General features: G+C 42.6%; 1 protein-coding gene across 1 annotated transcript in view; it reads right to left on the reverse strand.

The window, feature by feature from the left end:
* The window catches only part of LOC129697806 (von Willebrand factor A domain-containing protein 3B-like), a 179,331-nt gene that overhangs the window by 61,682 nt on the left and 96,753 nt on the right, over window positions 1-20,896 (reverse strand). Inside the window, exons 10-17 of the mRNA XM_055636433.1 lie at window positions 20,113-20,251; window positions 16,934-17,065; window positions 13,571-13,669; window positions 9,871-10,053; window positions 7,280-7,413; window positions 4,819-4,865; window positions 3,365-3,502; window positions 509-560 (exon numbers count right to left, since the gene is read on the reverse strand). Coding sequence (XP_055492408.1) covers window positions 509-560; window positions 3,365-3,502; window positions 4,819-4,865; window positions 7,280-7,413; window positions 9,871-10,053; window positions 13,571-13,669; window positions 16,934-17,065; window positions 20,113-20,251 — 924 coding nt within the window. The remainder of the gene's footprint in view (window positions 1-508; window positions 561-3,364; window positions 3,503-4,818; window positions 4,866-7,279; window positions 7,414-9,870; window positions 10,054-13,570; window positions 13,670-16,933; window positions 17,066-20,112; window positions 20,252-20,896) is intronic.

Below are 20,896 nucleotides of genomic sequence, written 5' to 3' on the forward strand. Positions count from 1 at the left end.
TCAAGACGCTGCGTACAGCCTCAATACGGTTGCGGGTCGACAGGCCGTTGACGCGCGGAATTTTCGGACAGTGCAAGATATTTGGAGCCCCGCGCGATGTCGGGACCATCCCCGCACAACTTCATCAGCCTCCACCGATCGAAGTGGGACCGGCCCCGCGAGGCCGTACGCTTCAAGCGACCACGTTTGGTCACGCTAGACGCATGCTATCGCATGCTGGTGGGACAGGCCCTTAAGTGAACACACCCTCGTATTTGCTAACAACTTATTCTTCGTGTGGTGGGACTTGTTCTTTACCAGAGGTACAAATAAGTAAACTAGGAAGTTCCTCTGAGGTACGTTAGCTACACTTAGTAAACTCCCAGGTCCATATCAAAGATATATGCAAACTGCTGGAATAACGTTTAGAAATCGTTGATATTAAAATAACTGTTGCAATGAAAAATAATGATCATTCAAAGAATTATGCTACAACATTTTGTTGGCCATGTGATTATTTTTCACTTACTTATCAACATGTCTTCTTGTTTTTTTGGGTGAAACTGCTGACAAACTAAGGCCTGTGAGGAAAAGCGTGAAAAGTGAAGATAAAGATTTTACTGAGGATTTTCAAATGCATTCAGTCTCACGTTTAGCTTGTAAACTCTACTGTGTAGCACCGTGTAAATTTTAAATAAAATACAAAAATTATTTTCCCAGAAATCGTTCCTCAGCCCGAAAAACAAACGTTTTATGGCGCAAGCTGCTCCTACTTGAGGTGGGTGTAATCAAACTTCAGAAGTCAAACAAAGTAGAACACACAGCCACAGATGTGTTTAGCCTTAGTGTGTTTAGCACTGTCAATCATGAATTAACGGACAGGCATCAGTTGTTGTTGCAGTATTGAACACTCATTTTGTTTAGCTCCATGAAAGTAGCAACACAGGTGGGTAAGGTGGTAAAGAATGCAAATGGCACGCTTGCCGTTATCAGGTAGGGCATCCAGACTAAATGTTAGCAAATCATTTTGGAGCTGTATCAAACGTTGATGAGACATTTGGAGTATTATGTGCAGTTCTGGTCATCACACTACAGCAAGGATGTGGAGGCTTTGGGGCAGGTGGAGAAGAGATTCACCATGATGTTGCCTGGATTGGTTTAGTTTTTCGTTTTAGAGATACAGCACGGAAACAGGCCCTTCGGCCCACCGAGTCCACGCCGTCCAGCGATCCCCGCACACCAACACAAGCCTGCACACACTAGAGACAATATACACTTATACCAAGTATACAAACCCAAGCCAATTAACCTACTAACCTGTACATCTTTGAAGTGTGGGAGGAAACCGAAGATCTCTGGGGAAAACCCACACGGACACTGGCAAAATGTACAAACTCCATACAGACAGCACCCATAGTCAGGATCGAACTGGGTCTCTGGCGCTGCAAGGCAGCAACTCTACCGCTATGCTGCCCACTTGCCTAGACAAACTTGAATTGATTTTCTAAAGTGTTGGAGGGCTGACCTGATGGAAGTAAATAAATTATGAGGCGTTGATAGAATAGGTAGTAAGAGATATTTATTTTTCCCAGGTGTTAAATATTAGAAGGCATAACTTTAAGGTTAGACGGGGAAAGCTTAAAAGTGATTTGCAAGTTAAGGGCCTGTCCCACGAGCATGCGATTCCATGCGGCAAGCGCGACCAAACCAGAAGCGGGAGCCGCGCGGAGGTCGAGTGAGTGACACGACGTCGAGGCGGCTGCGGGCCGGCAGGCCATTGCCGCGCGGAATTTTTAAACACGGTCAGTTTTTCGGAGCCCCGCGCGATGTCGGGACCAGATCCGCACAACTCCATACGGCTCCGGCGATCGAAGTGGGACCGGCCCCGCGAGGCCGTATGGCTCAAGCGACCATGTTAGGTCGCGCTTGCCGCATGGTCGTGGGACAGACCCTGTACTTTTTTTAATTCATAGAATGCTTAGTGGCTGGAATGTCCAGCCAGGGGAAGTGATAGAAGCAGAAACAACAGCAGTGTTTACGAGACATTTCGACAGATACATGAACAAGTAGGGAATAGAGGAACAGAGACCATGTGCAGGCAACTAGGATTAGTTTAACTTGGCACCATGGTCAGTGTTGACATCGTGGGGCAAAGGGCCTATTCCCGTGCTGTTCTAAACTATGTTTTTGTTTTCTATAATGGGCTGAAATCTGTCTCATCAACAGTGGCATTGTGGGGCCATTTAAGAGTTCATTATTCAAACAGCAGGACACAAGTCAGAGGAAAGTCCAATAAAGCAGCACAGTGATCAAGCCAGACCTCAACTTGAATACAATGTTCAAATCTCGCTGCCAAGAAACAAAGGAGAGATTCAACGGCCAGAGGCAGCATGGAGAAGAATTCCAACAATAATCCTTTACAGATAGTTTTCATTGCTGACGTTTGGTGAAAAAAAATGGATTTGTTTTGCTTTATTATTATTATGTGTACTGGTTTTATTTGCCTGTTATCCAAGGTTAAACTATACCTGAATACAACCAAGCCATACAAAACAGCTGGACCAAAGGGAAAAATCCCAGTGGGTAGAATTAGCATTGTAGCATTAGTCACAGAAAAAAAGTCCAATGTCCGCAATGAGGCTGATCGGAAGATCTGGCTTGATTGACTATATCCTAGCTTTTTGGAGAACTGTTCGGAACTCAGATAACAGAGGGAAAGAAGCTGAAACTTAAATGAATCTTATGCTTCTCACATTTTTTCCAAAGGTTTCATTTTCTGAAATGGGAATTCCTGAGAGAAAGGCTCGCTCATCAAGAACATACAGCTGAAATCTTGGTTTATTAACATCACTGGTGGGTGAGTGTTATTTTAGCCCTACATTAGATTTCTGGATGTAATGACCCCTTTTCATTCAAACTCCAGTGTTTCTCATGACCTGTACACATCGTATGGCAGTTCCTCAACCACTCGAATGTGTTCCTGAGTTGCACCGAGGACAAAACTGTTTGCAATCGAGCAATAGAATGGGCGGCACGGTGGCGCAGACGGTAGAGTTGCTGCCTTACAGCACTTGCAGCACCGGAGACCTGGGTTCGATCCCAACTTAGGGTGCTGTCTGTATGGAGTTTGTACGTTCGGGTTTTCTGCAAGATCTTCGGTTTCCTCCTATGTCCTCCAAAGACGTAGAGGTATGTAGGTAAATTGCCTTGGTACACAAAAATTGTCCCTAGTGTGTGTAGGCTTGTGTTAATATGTGGGGATCGCTGGTCGGCACGGACCCAGTGGGCCCAAAGGCCTGTTTCTGGGCTGCATCTCCAAACTAAACTAAACTAAACTAAACTAACCAATTTCCATCTAGCTGCAAAATCAAATTCGTTAACTTACCATTCAGGACCTCCAGTTCCTTGTTGTAATTATTCACAAACAGTTCCTTGTTTTCCGGAAGCATCCATTCATCCAACAAATTCTCATCAATTTTCCCACCGTTGGTCAAACTCCGTAGCAGGCTAGAATTTGTGTGTGCTGTGAAGAAGCAGAAACAGTAATAGCACTGTGTTGCCAGTGCAAGTGTGACTCGGCTATGTTAAATAACCACAAGGAATGAGGAGGGTTATGCCCTTCGGTTTAGGTTAAGACGTGTGGGAGTCGGCTTGTGTGGAGGATAAGTGCTGGTATTGATCACATGGAACAATACTAAATCTAGACCTAAACCTAAATTTGTTTCTATTCAATGAATTGTATGTGATTGGTTTTCCTATTTTTTAAGTGTAATAAATATAAATTAATTTGGTTCAGCAGAATTACCAGAGATCAAATGTGTAGAAAGGGACTGCAGATGCTGGTTTATACTTAAAAAGTGCTGGAGTAACTCAGCGGGTCAGGCAGCATCTCTGGAGAAAAAGTATGGATGGGTGACCTTTCGGGTCGGAACCCTTCTTCAAACTTTCCGACCCAAAACATCTTCCATCCGTCCTTTTTCTCCAGAGATGCTGCCTGACCCGCTGAGTTACTCCAGCACTTTGTGTCTGCCTGACCACAGATCTACAAAGCTCGGAACATTTAGTTAACATTGCTTTTCCTTTGCATGGAGATGCCAACAGCAAATTTGGGCTAATATGTTTTCTGCTATTAATTATACAATGGTAGTTAAAATTCAAATGTACGGAATTTCTTACAAATGAAAATTAGTTCAATATCTCATACTTGTGGAAGCAGAATAGTGCTGCCTTCCATGAATGGGCACTGTTACAACAATGTGGGCAGAGACAAAAGTACTATCCCTTGTTCTAATACGTTGTAAGGGAAATGAATGCTGGAATTTTACCAGGGTTCATAGCCTCCGAATTGAAGGACGTTGCTTTAGGAAGAAGACGAGGAGGAATTTATTTATTCAGAGGGTGGTAAATCTGTGGAATTCACCGTCACGGAAGGCTGTGAAGGCCGTCAATGGGCATTTTTAAAGCAATGACAAATAGATTCTTGATTAGGACAAGTGTCAGGGGTAATGGGGAGAAGGCAGGAGAATGGGGTTAGGAAGGAGAGATAGATCAGCCATGATTGAATGGTGGAGTAGACTTGATGGGCCGAGTGGTCTTATTCAACTCCTGAATGAACTTACTGGTAGTTCTTACCTGCAGTAGGACTTTTTCTTCCTCTGGAGAGGCGGTATTTAAACTGTAGGTCAGCCCCTGTGTTTTCTGATCCAATGAATGGGTGGAGTGGTGTCTAGGGACTTGATGGGCCGAGTGGCAACACTCTTATTCTGTACTCATCAATGATCATTGTATGACCTAAGTATGAATGATACTAAGATACGGGTAATGAAGTAGATTTCTTACCTGGGCTGCAAGTAGGACTTTCTTCCTCAAAATAGTACATGTAAATCCTTGAAGAATGATTTATTGCCGGTATTTAAACTGTAGGTGTAGTATTTTGGTCGCGTCAACAAAATAGAGAGTACAGAGGAGATTTACTAGAATGTTGCCTGGGTTTCAGCAACTAAGTTACAGAGAAAGGTTGAAAAAGGTTAAGGGGGGACTTGATAGAGGTTTTTAAAATGATGAACTGGGTCTCACAGGGCAAACAAGTGACTTGAGAATTAAGGGACTGAAGTTTAGGGGTAACATGAGGGGGAACTTCTTTACTCAGAGAGTGGTGGCTGTGTGGAATGAGCTTCCAGTGGAAGTGGTGGAGGCAGGTTCGTTTTTATCATCTAAAAATAAATTGGATAGTTATATGGACGGGAAGGGAATGGAGGGTTATGGTCTCTTGATGTCATTACAGCACAGACTACTGGAGAATTGTTATATGGCAAATATGGTAAATAGAGCAGTCTGTCAAATCTAAAGTACTGGACATATATATATATATATATATATATATATATTTATTGCTCATATTCTATGTTCGCTCTTCTAGGGAGATGCTAACTGCATTTCGCTGTCTCTGTACTGCACTGCACAATGACAATAAAGTTTGAATCTGAATCTGAAATCTGAAAACTTTAGATCTTATTCGGAACAGAATAATATTGATGATCAGGTTGGTTAAAACTAGAAACTGGAAGAAGGATTAACTTGATACCCGAGCAAGTTAATTTGATGCTCATTGCAGTCTGTGTGAAGACTGTACAATGCCATACAAAGGGTTTTGAAAGCAGTTGCATTAGAACTTGGATTCTGATGGTGTATTTAACTTATTTAAAATGCAATTATTTAATCACTCTGCGGCACACTTGCTGCCTTACTAGGGGGGGATCTTATAGAAACTTACAACATTCTTAATGGGGTTGGACAGGCTAGACGCAGGAAGATTGTTCCCGATGTTGGGGAAGTCCAGAACAAGGGGTCACAGTTTAAGGATAAGGGGGAAGTCTTTTAGGGCCGAGATGAGAAAAACATTTTTCACACAGAGAGTGGTGAATCTGCGGAATTATCTGCCACAGAAGGTAGTTGAGGCCAGTTCATTGGCTATATTTAAGAGGGAGTTAGATGTGGCCCTTGTGGCTAAAGGGATCAGGGGGTATGGAGAGAAGGCAGGTACAGGATACTGAGTTGGATGATCAGCCATGATCATATTGAATGGCGGTGCAGGGCCGAATGGCCGAATGGCCTACTCCTGCACTTATTTTCTATGATTCTATGTTTCTTACAGTGCCAGAGACCCGCGTTCGATCCTGACTACGGGCGCTGTCTGTACAGACTTTGTACGTTCCCTCTGTGACCGGTGTGGGTTTTCTCCGGGTGCTCTGGTTTCCTCTGACACTCCAAAGACGTACAGGTTTGGAAGTTTATTAGCTTTGGTAAAAGTGTAAATTGTCCCTAGTGTGTAGGATAGTGTCAATGTGCGAGGCGATCACTCGTCGGTGTAAACTCGTGGTCCTAAGGACCTGTTTCCACACTCTATCTCTAAAAGTCTAAAGATTAAGGTTAAAGAGTTCCAATCAATTCTACAAAAGCTTACACGAGAGGGTGCCCAAGAAGAGATTGTGTTTAGATAATGTTCTTCACAACTTCAAGATAATTCCAAAATGTATTAGTGATCCTGAACTGTCTTAAGAATATAAAAACATAACACATAGGTGCAGGAGTAGGCCATGGGTCACATGATCCTCACCTCCAGGGCATTTGCCTGCACTATGTCCCTCTGCCATGATTATCTTAACACTCAGAAAACCATCACTCTCCCTGTCAAATGAACTCAATGACTGAGGTGGAGAATTTCAAAGCAGAAATGTCTCCCCATTTCAGTCCTAAATTCTTACTGCTTATTCTGGGATTGTGACCTCTGGTTCTAGACTTCTCAGCCAATAGAAGTATCATTCGTGTATCTAGTCTGTTAAGCCTTGAAACCATTTTGTAGGTTTCAATGAGATCTCCTATTATTCTTGTCTGATGTAGAGCATATTGCCAGACTACTACAACTCCCCATACTGCAAAACTCGTTATCCATTGAATCAGTCTCGTAAATCTTCGCTATACTTGATCTTTGTCAAACACGTCTTTTCTTGGATGAGGAGACCAAAACCGTACACTATTCATGGTTTTGGCACACAATTAATAGCAGGGCAATTTGACAGCCAAGGGATAGTTATCATTCTTCCAACACTCCAAAGACGTCCAGGTTTGTAGGTTAATTGGCTTAGTATGAATGTAGATTGTCTCTTTTATGTGTAGGATGTGTGGGGATCGCTGGTCGGTGCGGATTGGGTGGTCCGAAGGGCCTGTTTCCGCGCTGTATCTCTAAACTAAACCACTGTTAAGATGCTGAAAAGATGCATGCAAAGCCAAATGAACGTACTTATTGGTTGGTCTAGGTTCTTCACAGTTATGATACCAGTCCAGCATTATACATTCTGCATGTAGCTTCTCCACCTTCCCCAAATCTTTCTTTCCCATCTCAATTTCCTTCTTCAGCAGGCAGATGTCTTCACTCTGAAGATTTCAAATGAATACATTTGCATGAACAATAACTTCTGCTGGCTGAAACAAAATTCAAATTCATCATTTAGTTCAGTTTACTGGCATGTGTACCAAGGTATAGTGAAAAGCTTTTTTTCAAATGAACACAGTAATATTCTATAAAGGCAAGAGAATGGGGTTGAGAGGGAAAGATAGATCAGCCATGATTCAGTGGAGGAGTAGACTTGGTGGGCTGAATGGCCTAATTCTGCTCCTATCACTTATGAACTTATATACAGGAAATCAGTAGGGCAAGCCTCAATGGCCCTGAACTGAGTGGTTTGCTGGTCCATTTCCCAATGCAATTAAGAGGCAACCACATAACTGTGGGTCTGGAATTGCACATGGCTAAACCAGCTGAGGGAAGAGATTTCCTTCCTCAAAGGCCATTAGGTGAACTAGATAATCAAATTTTGCTTTAGCAACTTACAGCCCAGTGATATGAATATTGATTTCAGGTACACAAAATTGCTGGAAATTGCTAGCAGCATCTATGGAGCGAAGGAAATACACGACGTTTCGGGCCGAAACCCTCTCACTCTCACTTCAGGTAGCCCCAGTATTCACTCTCTCTCTATCCCTCCCCCACCCAAGTCGCACCAGCTTCTCATTTTCACCCAACAAACAGCTAACAATGGCCTGTTTCCTTTATCACCGTGACTTTTTTGCATATCTTTTATTCATTATTCTTTATCTATCTACATCATGGTGTATATCCCTTGTTTCCCATGTCCCTAACCAGTCTGAAGAAGGATCTCGACCTGAAACGTCACCCGTTCCTTCAATCGAGAGATGCTGCCTGTCCCGCTGGGTTACTCCAGCATTTTGTGTCTAGCTTCTACATTTCAATGGTTTCATGGTCACTCCTGAGGGGACCATTTCAATGGTTTCCTGTGGGGACCACCCAGAACCTCGGCTTCGGCGGCGGCGCAGCGCTGGAGCGCTATCGCGGAGCGGGCGATGCCTTGCCCGGGTCGCCACGCTGGAATGCTGAGACCGCAGGTGAACATCGTGGAGCTGCGGGACTGTGGAGCGGCCAGCCGCGGGCGGCGGCGCTGAACTTTAACATCGGGAGCCTGGGATCTCTCGGCGAGATCGCCAGTGGTGGAGTTCCGTCCAGCGCGGCCTGCCGGCTTCGGACGCCGCGGTCTCCGGTAAGGAAGCGGCCGTTCCAGGCATCCCAAGCCGCTGAGAGGATTCTCCCGACGCTGGAGCACCATCACCTGGTGAAGGGGGGCCTGTAACATCGGCCCCCGTAGCGGCGACCTCAATAGGCTCGACTATTGGTGGACATGGGGATGGGGACTGGACTTTACGCCTCCCCTCACAGTGGGAACCATTGTGGGGGGATGTTTTTATGTTTATTGTTAAATTCTTTAATCTTGTGTCTTATCTTTATCTGTCTGCTCCATGGCAAGACAAATTTCACTACACCAATTGGTGTATGTGACAATAAATGTCCTTGTATCCTTTGTATCCTGCTGATTCCAGTTTTATTTAACACTGGATTTTAAATCCCCATCTGCCTTGATGGGATTTGAACTTCAACCTCATTTTAATAGCCCAGGATTCTGGATACTCTTCCAATAATTTAACGACTACGCTGCCACACTCTATGTGACTCAATTCCTTATTCGATCCGATTACTTTCCTGTGAAGCACCATGGAAATCTCATTGAAACCTGAATAATGAAAGGCTTAGATAGAGTGAGCGTGAATGTTCCCAGCAGCTGGGAGAGTTTAGGACCAGAGGACACAGCCTCAGAATAAAAGGACATACCCTTAGAATGGATATAAGAAGGAATTTCTTTAGCCAGAGAGTGGTGAATCTGTGTAATTCATTGCCAAAGACGACTGTGGAGGCCAAGTCATTGGGTATTTTTATTGATTAGTAAAGGTGTCAAAAGTTTTGGGGGAAAGGCAGGAGAATAGGGTTGAGAGGGAAAAATAGATCAGCCATGATCAAGATATAGATATAGATATAGATATGCCATTTATTGTCACTATACATGTACAGTGAAATTGAAAGCTGCTCGTACTCAGTGCATACATATAATTTAGTACAAAAAACAAGAAACAGAAAAACAAAAAACAGAAGGGAGAAGGGGGGGGGGGGGATAGGTGCACAATTCTGCGGGGCTACATACATATATACAGATGGAAGTCCGGGTGTTGGGCTGTGAATTCAGTGCAGGGGGGAATTTGAATTAAGAGTAGTAGAGAACTTGTGGCAGTAAATGGCAGAACAAACTCAATGGGCCGAATGGTCTATTTCTGCTCCTATATCGTATGATCGTATGAGCCTCATATATATATATTAACCACACAACATAAATGCAAGCTATTCTAAATGAAATACTGTGTGGTAACAATCTATTTGGTCCTTCTGGAATATTTCTTAAACATTCATCTCCCTTTGAAATTCCTTACCACAAACGGTGCGGGATTATTGGCCTCGCTCATTTCACAGTTGTAGGAATGGAACCGTCCACCTGTCTTCTCTGAAAGATCGTATAGAAATTTGTTGGCTTCAACGTCGTTGCAGTTAAATGCAACGGAATGGATGGGGACAGGATGAGCAAGCAGCACCTGCGCAAATATGCTTTGTGGATGCTGTTTAGGAAAATAATAAAAAAATATCGACAATTAGCTTTAGTGTTAAAATATCACATCAAGTTTACTATGGATCCCATCTCCAAGGTTGAAGTTAGTACGTGCGGGGTCGATGCAACAGGGGAAAGGTTCTGGCAGACTACCCCAGGGATCCCAACCTTTTTTGTCCCATTTACCCCAGGCAACTTTAATACAACATAATGTGGTGCGTGGGTCTCAAAAGGAGGCACGAAGTCCAGTGTTTGAGAAGCACCTTTATTTTATTCCTCCCGGTTGAAGGGAAGACGAAACCAGAGGAAGATGGCACCCAAGCCCTGCCTTTTAAACCCTCCGGCTGAGGGCCGCCTCCGGACTGCACCACTCCTGTGCCGAGGGGTTCGGCAGTATAATGGCACGACCCTTAGGAGCCGCCACAATAACAATGTTATTTCACTTATTTATGAACCATTAATGATGAACAGATACCGGTATACCAGAACCAAACACAGTCAGTCAATCAGACAAAATATGTACAAATTTACCCCCTGGGTAGGCGAAATTTACATCCTGGGTACATTTACCCTGGGTTGGGAAACCTTATGCTTCTCTTAATTTTTTTTTTGTTTTTTGTTTTGTTTTTTGTTAGAAGTTAGTACAATACTGCGGCACCTCAGTGCCCAATGCTTGTTGACATATTACATTTCATATACAACTTCTTATTTTTTTATTTAATAGCAAAACAGGAATAAGGAAGAAAAGAGTAGAAAAGAAGAGATTGACATAAGTCTCATAATTTATGAGTGAGGCCCAGCACAAATTGGAGGAACAGCACCTCATATTTCACTTGGGTAGTTTACACCCCAGTGGTATGAACATTGACTTCTCTAACTTCTCTCACTTGCTTTTTCTCTCTCTCCATCCCCTTCCCCTTCCCAGTTCTCCTACCAGTCTTACTGTCTCCGACTACCTTTTATCTCTGTACCGCCCACTCTCCTGACATCAGTTAGAAGAAGGGTCTCGACCCGAAACATCACCCATTCCTTCTCTCCAGAGATGCTGCCTGTCCCGCTGAGTTACTCCAGCATTTTGTGTTTACCTTTGATTTAAACCAGCATCGGCAGTTCTTTCCTACACCTCTCATCATTTATATACTTATCAAGTCTGCCGCTTAACCACGTTCCAGAACAGGACCTGGTGAAAAGGGTGGATGGAGGGAGGGGAGATACCATAAGCCACCTTTTTCTAATCGACCCTACTAACCAGCCAGGAGTTCAGGCAGAAATAAACTGGGGAAGATTCAATGACAAAAATCTCACCTTTGATTCCCAGAACACAGGCTCCCAATCTCTCATTTACACTTTCAGTGTTTGGATTTTCATTACGTGAACAATTAGTGAACAGTTTTTATTACACCATTTGTAAATGTAAACATTTCACATTTAAGCTCTCTCCTGGGAAAGAACTACTCACATTTATATGACGCCTTGAAAGCATAAAAAGATTTTGCAGTTCATAATTATAATATGTATGTATTTGAAATATTTCAGAATTGCCCCACCTATCCCCCCCCCCTCCCCCCCCCAGGACCCTTCTCCCTTCTGTTTTTGTTTTTCTGTTTCTTGTTTTTTGTGCTAAATTGTATGTATGCACTGAGTACGAGCAGCTTTCAGTTTCACTGTACATGTATAGTGACAATAAATGGCATATCATATCATGTGGATTCGGAGTTGACAAAGGAAGGCAAACTAAAAGCTTGGTCAAAGCAGTTAAATCAATGGAGAGTTCAAGGCAGCATTAGGAGGAGAATTAAGTCATTTGGCCCATCGAGTCTGCTTCACCATTTGATCACGGATGATCTATCTTTCCCGCTCATCCCCGTCTCCTGCCTTCTGCCCGTAACTTTTGATGCCCCTGCTAATCAAGAACATAAAAATCTATGCTTTAAAAATACCCATTAAATTGGCCTCCATAGCAGTCCACAGATTTCACATATTCCAATGAATTCCACAGATCCACCACTCTCTGGCTAAAGAAATTCCTCTTCATCTCCATTCTAAAAGTATGTCCTTTTATTCTGAGGCTGTGCTCTCTGGTCCCAGACTCTCCCACTACTGGAAATATCAGAGAATGGTAGGGTATAATTTAGGCAGAGATAAGGTAGAGCTGTTAATAGAGGGGTGAAAATACACAAAGTATTAAAGGTAAGTCCTGCTGAGCTGGGCAGTTTGGGTTTGCATTCTTTGAAATTGAGCAGCATGAGAGGTGACTTTATTCAAACATGGAGCTTGATCAGGGAATTGGTTTAATGAATGGGAGAATCATTCATTTTGCTGGGATTAGTTAATCTCCACTAACTATGAAGGGACCTCTGCTGTGAAGTTGGGGAAAGTCACGGGACATTTGGAAAGACATGTAACAATGAAGAGGCACTGATACCCTAAGGTTATATTTGACTAACAATGTGACATTTTCATGTGACCTTTTCCCCCAGGGTGGAAATGTCAAAGACTGGAGTGCATAGCTTTAAGATGAGAGGGACAAAGTTTAACGGAGAAGTGCAGGACCAGAGTTTCTTTACATAGAGAGTGGTGGGTTTAGTTTAGTTTAGTTTAGTTTAGTTTAGTTTAGTTTAGTTTAATTTATTGTCACGAGTGCCAAGGTACAGTGAAAAGCTTTTTGTTGAGTTCTAACCAGTCAGCAGAAAAACTATATATGATTACAATCGAGCCATCCGCAGTGTAGATACAGGATATAGAATGTAACGTTTTGTGCAAGATAAAGTCCAGTAAAGTCCAAGTAAAGATAGTTTGAGGGTCTTCAATGAGAAGGATAATAGCTCAGGACTGCTCTCTAGATGTTGGTGGGTTGTTTGGCTGATAACAACTGAAGCAACCTATCTGAAATTTGCTGCCAGTAGTGGTGAAGGGAGATACGATAGTGACATGTTTTTAGTTACGCACCTGGGAGATGGATATGCAGATAGAGGAGATTAGCTTAAATCGGCATCATGTTCGGCATGGACATTGTGGGCCAAAGGGCCTGTTCCCGTGCTGTACTCAGGCACGGAAATCTCTATCGAAACATGGGGGGGGGGGACGACACAATTTATTGGCGGTCGCGCGCACGCATGCGCACACACGTGCGAGGCTTCGGCCGCGAGCCCTGTGGACGGTAACATCGGGAGCTGACCTGGTTGGTGACTGACTCTGAACCCCAGCAACAGCAGCTTCCTCCGCCCCAAATCGTGGGGCTTGAATCGGCCCGTTCATGGGGTCTTTCATCGGCCGGCGGGGCCTTCAACATCGGGAGCCTCGATCGCCTCGATCGCCTCGATGCAGCAGTTTGACTTTAAGGCACACCGGGCGCTGAAAGGCTCCGCGAACGGGCCGATCAGAAAGTGTCTGATAAAGTCCGGATTACACAACATGGGGGGAATTGTCCCCCACCTCGCAAAGCATGGAGGGGACGTGCCCCCCTCTGTCCCCCCCACACACCCACAGGATTTCCGCCCATGGCTGTACTGTTCTATGCCCTCTACCTGATCAGGCCTTCCATCGGACAGGAGGTACACAGCTTGAGTTCCAGCATCAGCAAAGGCAAGTCTGATAGCTCCCAGTGTGTTTGTGGAACTTCCAACCTGCAGAGAAATACAACACAAAACTATTAAAAAAAAGGTTGCCTGAACCTCGCACTGAATGAAAATTGTATGAGTTAGAGCATTAGCAGCAAGCTGTGCTTTCTGATAGTCTTTCATTGATGATTTGATTAATTCTAAAAAATGCTGGATAATAATCATCTGCATAACCACACAAAAGATCAAATAATCAGTACATTTTCAGCATATCAGGCAGATCTTATTTTTATGAATAGTTCAAAGCCAATAGCATGATCTCATTGCAATTACTGTTGGCATTACATCCAATAAATAGATTTTAAAATAAATCATAAATTAAATGCCATCATTTTCAAATATAGTTCGGGAAATTGAAAAAGATATTACATTCATCAGGGAATAAGCTTTTGGTCATTGGATTTAGTTGGTATCTTTATACTTCAGTTCAGTAGATTGAGGATTATACGTTAATCCTCAATTGTCTGTAATGAATGTCTCTTGATAAATAATGCATGCCCAATGCAATCAGGAATAAGTGCAGTCAATTATCTATGAATTAATTATGAAAATTTGGCAGAATTTAAATTTGCAAATCAATCTTATCATTCAAAACGATACACCATATTGAGACGAGAAACAAACAGAAAATGTATGTGCTATTGATACAGGCTAAATACAAATGTGGGGAATAAGGATTAACTTCCCTCTCTGTGTGGCCCATGAGAAAATCTTCAACTCTGAATTTAAGACGGCAATTGTATTATGAAAAGACATGCCAGCGCCTCCACTTAAGGGGAGTCGGCGATTTTATTGACTAACACACCTCTTCAGACGCACTGTGGAAAGGATTCTGACTGACTGCATCATGCCTGGCAAGGCAATTCCATTGCATAGGAATACAAGAGGCTTCAGAGAGCGCACTCAGCCCAGTCCATCTCGGGCACAGTCGTTCCTCCACCATCAGTAGCATCTACATGAGGAGCTGTCTCAAGAAGGCGGCATCTATCATCAAGGATGCCCACCATGCCCTCTTCACGCTGCTACTGTTGGGCATGAGGTATGGATGCCTTAAGTCCAACACCTCCTAGTTCAGTAACAGCTACTTTCTTACAACTGTAACAGAAATGGCCAGACCATCTGTGTTATTGGCTCAGTTTTATTCACATTTATTCCCCAGTCACTGTGATTGTCCTACGGCTCTGCATTTCACAATCTTTACATTCTTCTGTTTGTGTGTTCCCCCTCTTTAATTGCCTTCAATTCTTAGCTGCTATTTCTAGGTATGTTACAAATCTTACCTTCAGCGGTGCTGCAATTCTGCCACTGGCCGTGTACGCGATTTTGGCGCGTTTGAGGGGGTTGGGGGGGGGGGTTAAAACGGGGTTTTTCCCCGACCTGGTCCTGAATTATATTTTGTTGGGAGTGCAAGATGTTGCTAAAGAATCGTTCCTACGGCCGTTCTGTGTGGGTTTTTTTTTTAATTCATCCGACAAGTTAATCGCTGGAATGATTTTAAAATCAGCTTCTGAAACCATCAACACCGAAAACGGGGACGGATTTTATGGAGGAACAGATAAAAGAAAGTAGTTTATTTTTATGTATAAAAGTGTTTCTTAAGATGTATTTAATTCACATTTAAGTTGCGAAACGGTGATTTTTTTCCCCACGAAGAACCGGCAGTGTATTTGCTGCCGATATGGGGGACTAAATTCACCGCATCCTGAACGTTCCAAATGGTCCTGTTCCAGAAAATTCCACTCGCAAGCTGATTTAAATGGCCATTAATTTACAGGTATTAAATTCCTTCCATTTGGCCTATAAACACATAACAATGAGATTTAAAAATTATGTTATGTTCTGAATTATTGTGTCAATCTTATTTGGACACTTAGGCTATTTAAAAATGTTAATCTATTCTTAAGAAATGGATAGATGTTTAGATCCAGTAATTGAATTTTGTAATTAGCTACAATTAGGTAACTAACTAATTATATGCTTTAATTTCAAGTCATTTAAGTAAGATTGTTTCATATTCGTTTCAGAATGCTTCAATCTATAATAACTGATAATTTCTTTCAGTTCCCCCAAATTTTAAGAAAGTTATCGTTTTTTAAATGTTCTCGATCACAGCTTTTGTGTTAAGTCAATGAGAAAGCAATAGGGAACAAGATGGCAATTTTCGAGTATGAAAATGGCCATAACTTTTTTAATACTGAAGATATGTAAGTGAATTCGGTGTCAAATTAAACTTCTTTTTATGCTTTATCTGATGGAATAAATTGCAGACTTGATTTTTAAAATCTCAAAATGTTGTAACATTGCTACAATTTCCCTCTGTTCATGTTATTTCCCTCTCTAGCTCCCTCTCTAACTGTTCAGGTTCTCTCCCTCTCAGCCAGTTGACCATATTTAAAACCTTTCCACACAGCAAACCTGGCCTCATATTATCAGAGATCATAATTTATAGAAGCAGAATTAGGCCATTCTGCCCATAAAGTCTACTCCACCATTCAATCATGGCTGATCTATTTACCTTTCCTTCACAATCCCATTCTCCTGCCTTCTTCCCATAACCCCTGACAGTTATAGTTATTCTAGCTCTTTGTGTCCACTATGCATAACTTTGGTGTTTTAACTACTTCAAGATAAGTTTATTCTCTGCTGCTTTCTAATCTCTGCACACAATATGGAGGTTAATAAGGGTCTTGGTAGCGCTTTCAAAATGAGATAGCCTTCGTGGACCGAAGCAGCCCTACAGTCTTGAAAACAGACTGGCAGTAGAGGCTGCATTGTTTAAGGTGCCGCATTTGGATGTGACATTTAAAGTCAACCCTGTACGCCTGTTCTAATGAATGGAGAGATTCCCTTGCAATTATCCATGCAAGATCTGGGTGTTTGTGTCAGGGTACTAGTTTTGGGATTATCATTCAACGGATGTCCCTGATTCGAACTCAATATCTAAAGACTGGAGTTTGTATGTTCTCCTCCTGACCTGCTGTGTTTTCTCCAGGATCTCCGGAATCCTCCCACACGCCAAAGACACACTGGGTTTGTAAGCAAATTGACTTGGTAAAATTGTCCCTAGTGTGCATAGGATAGTATTAGTGTGCGGGGATTGCTGGTCGGCACGAATTCCTTGGGCTAAAGAGCTTGTTTCTAAACTAAACTTAACTAAAACTGTATATTTGTTCCAGTTTTCCATAGTAATACATTACGTGACTTGCAGAAACTATTACTATTGAAATTATTATAAGAAACATGTGTTAGGATATCCGAAATTAGGTTTACCTGAAGTCCTTTGATCCAAGACCAAGCATTTTCAAGATTTTGTTCGTTTACTTCTGCCAGCTTCTCTTGCCAAGGTTCAACTCTGGAATCAAACTTCACAAAATTGAATTTGGTCTTGTGTCTAAGCTGTTCCTGAAGAAAATAAATATTCCAGTAAATAGTGTTTCAAGAGATCTGAATTCAATCCTGACAATGGGTGCTTGTACGTTATGGAGTTTGTACGTTCTCTCCGTGACCTATATGGGTTTTCTCCGGGATCTTCAGTTTCCTCCCACACTCCAAAGACGTACAGGTTTGTAGGCTAATTGGCTTGGTATAAATGTAAAATGTAAAATTGTCCCTAGTGTGTATAGGGTAGTGTTAATGGATTGCTGGTTGGTGTGGACTCGGAGGGCCGAAGGGCCTGTTTCCATGCTGTATCTCTAAACTAAACAAATCCATATAATGATGCATTATATGCTTGGCAGCATGGTCCTTAAACTGACTGCTGCAATTAGCTTTCTTGGAGCTTAAGGAGTCTTAAGTCTGCATTGAAGTTTACGGTATGAAGGTCTTACATGGAAACCTTATCTAAATCGATGTTATATTCTCTGGAGTGCAGGAGAATGAGGTGAGCTTTTTGAAATGTATGAAACATTAAGGAAGGTAAGGTGACACCTGATAGAAGTATATACAATTATGAGAGACATTAATTAACAGTCAGACCCTTTTTTTTCCCTGGATGGAAATATCAAAGACTAGTAGAGTAAAGTATAGTTTTTAAGGTGAGAGTGCAAAATCTAAAGGAGATGTGTTGGGCGTACTCAGAGAATGGCCTAGAAAGTGCTACCAGGGGTGGTTGTGGAGGCAGATATGATAATGGTATTTAAAAAGCTTATACAAACGTAGAAACGATCCGTTTCAGGACTGGGTGAATGGTGGCCAAGAATAACAAATAGCTATCTCTCCTTTATTTTTCTGCTTTCTACCTCTGCTTCTTTTATTTTCATTCTCTTTCTTTCCTCATTTTCCTTTTCTTACTTTCTGATATCACACACATTTCTATTTATTTTCTATTTTTTCTCTGTCTCCTTTTTATTGTTAAAATAAAAATAATAAGAAGCTGTACATGAATTGTAACATGCCAATATATACTAGGTACCTAAAAAGGTACCATATTATTGCACATCTAATTAAAAAAAAAAAGCTTTTAGATAGCATGGAGGCAGAGAAGATTAGTTTAGTTTGGCATCATGTTCAACATGGACATTGTGGGCTGAAGGACCTACGCCTGTGTTGTACAGTTCTATGTTAAGGGCACTCAGAAACATGGTGGAAGCAGAATTACATACTGCCATGGGTTCCTTTGAACCAATGCCAATGGCTACAAAGGAGAATTTTGCAGAACTGAAATGTCTATGTATTTGTGTCTGCGTTTGCTTTAAGGCCGGTGTCCAGGGCCATTACTTCACTGATGACTGAAGGCACTATTTCTCGGAAGTTAGTAAGTACTCAAAAATGCAGAAGTGGAACAATCAGTCAGAACGGGTCACCTTTCCCAGAATCAACATCAATTTTAAAAAGTATGAAATTGATCATTATTGAAACTTAAAAAAGTTCTTCAGAGTTTTGAAGAGATCCATGCATCGTTGATGTTTCAACTCACAGTCTGGGGAGTCCAGAACCAGTCTCAAATAAGAAGTCAGCCATCATTCGATAGACAAATGTTGGAGTAACTTAGCGAAACAGGCAGCATCGCTGGAGAGAAGGAATGGGTGACATTTCGGGTCGAGCCCCTTCTGCAAACTGAGCTGAAGAAGGGTCTCACCTGAAACTTCACTCATTCCTTATCTCCAGAGATGCTGCCTGCCCCGCTGAGTTACTCCAGCTTGATGGAGATAAAGATTAATTTCTTCACCCACAGGGTAGTGAATTTTGGAATTGTTTACCCAGGAGGACTATGGAGGCTCAATTGTTGAGCTAGAGAGAGATAACTTATTAGCTGTGACAGGAATCAAGGGATTAGAAACATAGAAATTAGGTGCAGGAGTAGGCCATTCGGCCCTTCGAGCCTGCACCGCCATTCAATATGATCATGGCTGATCATCCAACTCAGTATCCCGTACCCGCCTTCTCTCCATACCCCCTGATCCCCTCAGCCACAAGGGCCACATCTAACTCCCTCTTAAATATAGCCAATGAACTGGCCTCAACTACCCTCTGTGGCAGAGAGTTCCAGAGATTCACCACTCTCTGTGTGAAAAAAGTTCTTCTCATCTCGGTTTTAAAAGATTTCCCCCTTATCCTTAAGCTGTGACCCCTTGTCCTGGACTTCCCTAACATCGGGAACAATCTTCCTGCTTCTAGCCTGTCCAACCCCTTAAGAATTTTGTAAGTTTCTATAAGATCCCCTCTCAATCTTCTAAATTCTAGAGAGTATAAACCAAGTCTATCCAGTCTTTCTTCATAAGACAGTCCTGCCATCCCAGGATTATGAGGTTAATTCAGGAAAATGCACATATGTTGAAAAATGTGTCCTGATTTTACAGAATTGTGGAGCAGGCCCAAAGTCCATGTGTTCTCTGCCTGTTTCTACATCTATGGTTCTGACCATCATGAAGAGCCTTAGAGTATTGGTAAACTAATATGCTGTGTGATACACACAATGTATATAAATACATCTGACTGCAAAACACATTCATCCGACTGAAGCATGAATTAATCAACATTAAAGGATAGTCGCCGAGTATTTTGTAGCTTCCTGAGCTCAAAATAAGAAGTCATCGTCAAAGGCAGATGTAACAAAACTAGCTGAGGACATCTAATTTTAGGAAATGGGCAACATTTCGGGTCGAAATTCTCCTTCAGTCCGAAGAAGGGTTTCAACCCGAAACGTTGCCTATTTCCTTCGCTCCATAGATGCTTCAATTTTCCAGCATCTGCAGTTCCTCATTACATACGTGCTGGAATAACTCACCAGGTCAGGCAGTGTCTCTGGGCAACATGAATAGGTGATGTCTCACGTTGAAACCCGTCACTGGAAGAAGTGCCCTGACACAAGACGTCACCTATCCATATTCTCTAGAGATGCTGCCAGACTTGCTGTGTTACCCCAGCACTTTGTGTCCTTTAGTTCATTCGAAGTGCTTTTTAACATTTAAATAAGTATACTGAAAGTAAGAACTGCCGTAGTATTAAACCTGCATGAGATGAAAGATCTTTTTTTGAACCAACTCGAGTTTATCTTTCATGGATTGAGACGTATCGACCAGGACATATATCTGATCCTCAATTATTGTCCCAAACAGCTCTCGGCTCCCCTGCTGCAGCCAGACAATTCTGCGGAGAAAAAGTGATACCAAGTAATTTGCAAATGGCCATCTTACAAATAGACAATAGTTTCTAAACTTTCATTGGGTTCAGTGTAATAGTAAAGCTATTTGCTAGTTGACGAAAGGTGGGCCTGGCGTGGGGGTACCGTCTTAAGGGGGGATCGGGGGGAGAACAAAGGAGAGCCCGTCGTGGGGGTACCGCCTTGAAGAGGGGGGGGGGAGGGGGCAGCGGGGGGAGGGGAAAAACAAAGGAGGACCTGGCGGGGGGGGACAGCCTTGAGGGGGGAGGGGTGGGACAGGGGGAGGGGTAGAACAAAGGAGGGCCTGGCGGGCGGTACCGCCTTGAGGGGGGAGGGGTGGGGCAGCGGGGGAGGGGTAGAACAAAGGAGAGCCTGGCGTGGGATACTTTGTAACTTTGTCTGTGCCCTTTATGTGGTGACTATTGTATACCTCAGGTCTGCAGGCAAAGTATTTCACTGAAGTCACATTTGACAATAAAGCATTCAATTCAATTAATTACATTTATGACGAGTTAAGTGCAGTAAACCCTTGCAATAAATGACCTATTTATAACGGATATACGGGACCAAATCTGTTACAGACCATTCATTGTTTCACAGTATGACCACGAGGTAGATGGAGCGATTCTTAA

The sequence above is a fragment of the Leucoraja erinacea genome, chromosome 6, assembly GCF_028641065.1.
Source record: "Leucoraja erinacea ecotype New England chromosome 6, Leri_hhj_1, whole genome shotgun sequence".
NCBI classification, from domain to species: domain Eukaryota; kingdom Metazoa; phylum Chordata; class Chondrichthyes; order Rajiformes; family Rajidae; genus Leucoraja; species Leucoraja erinaceus.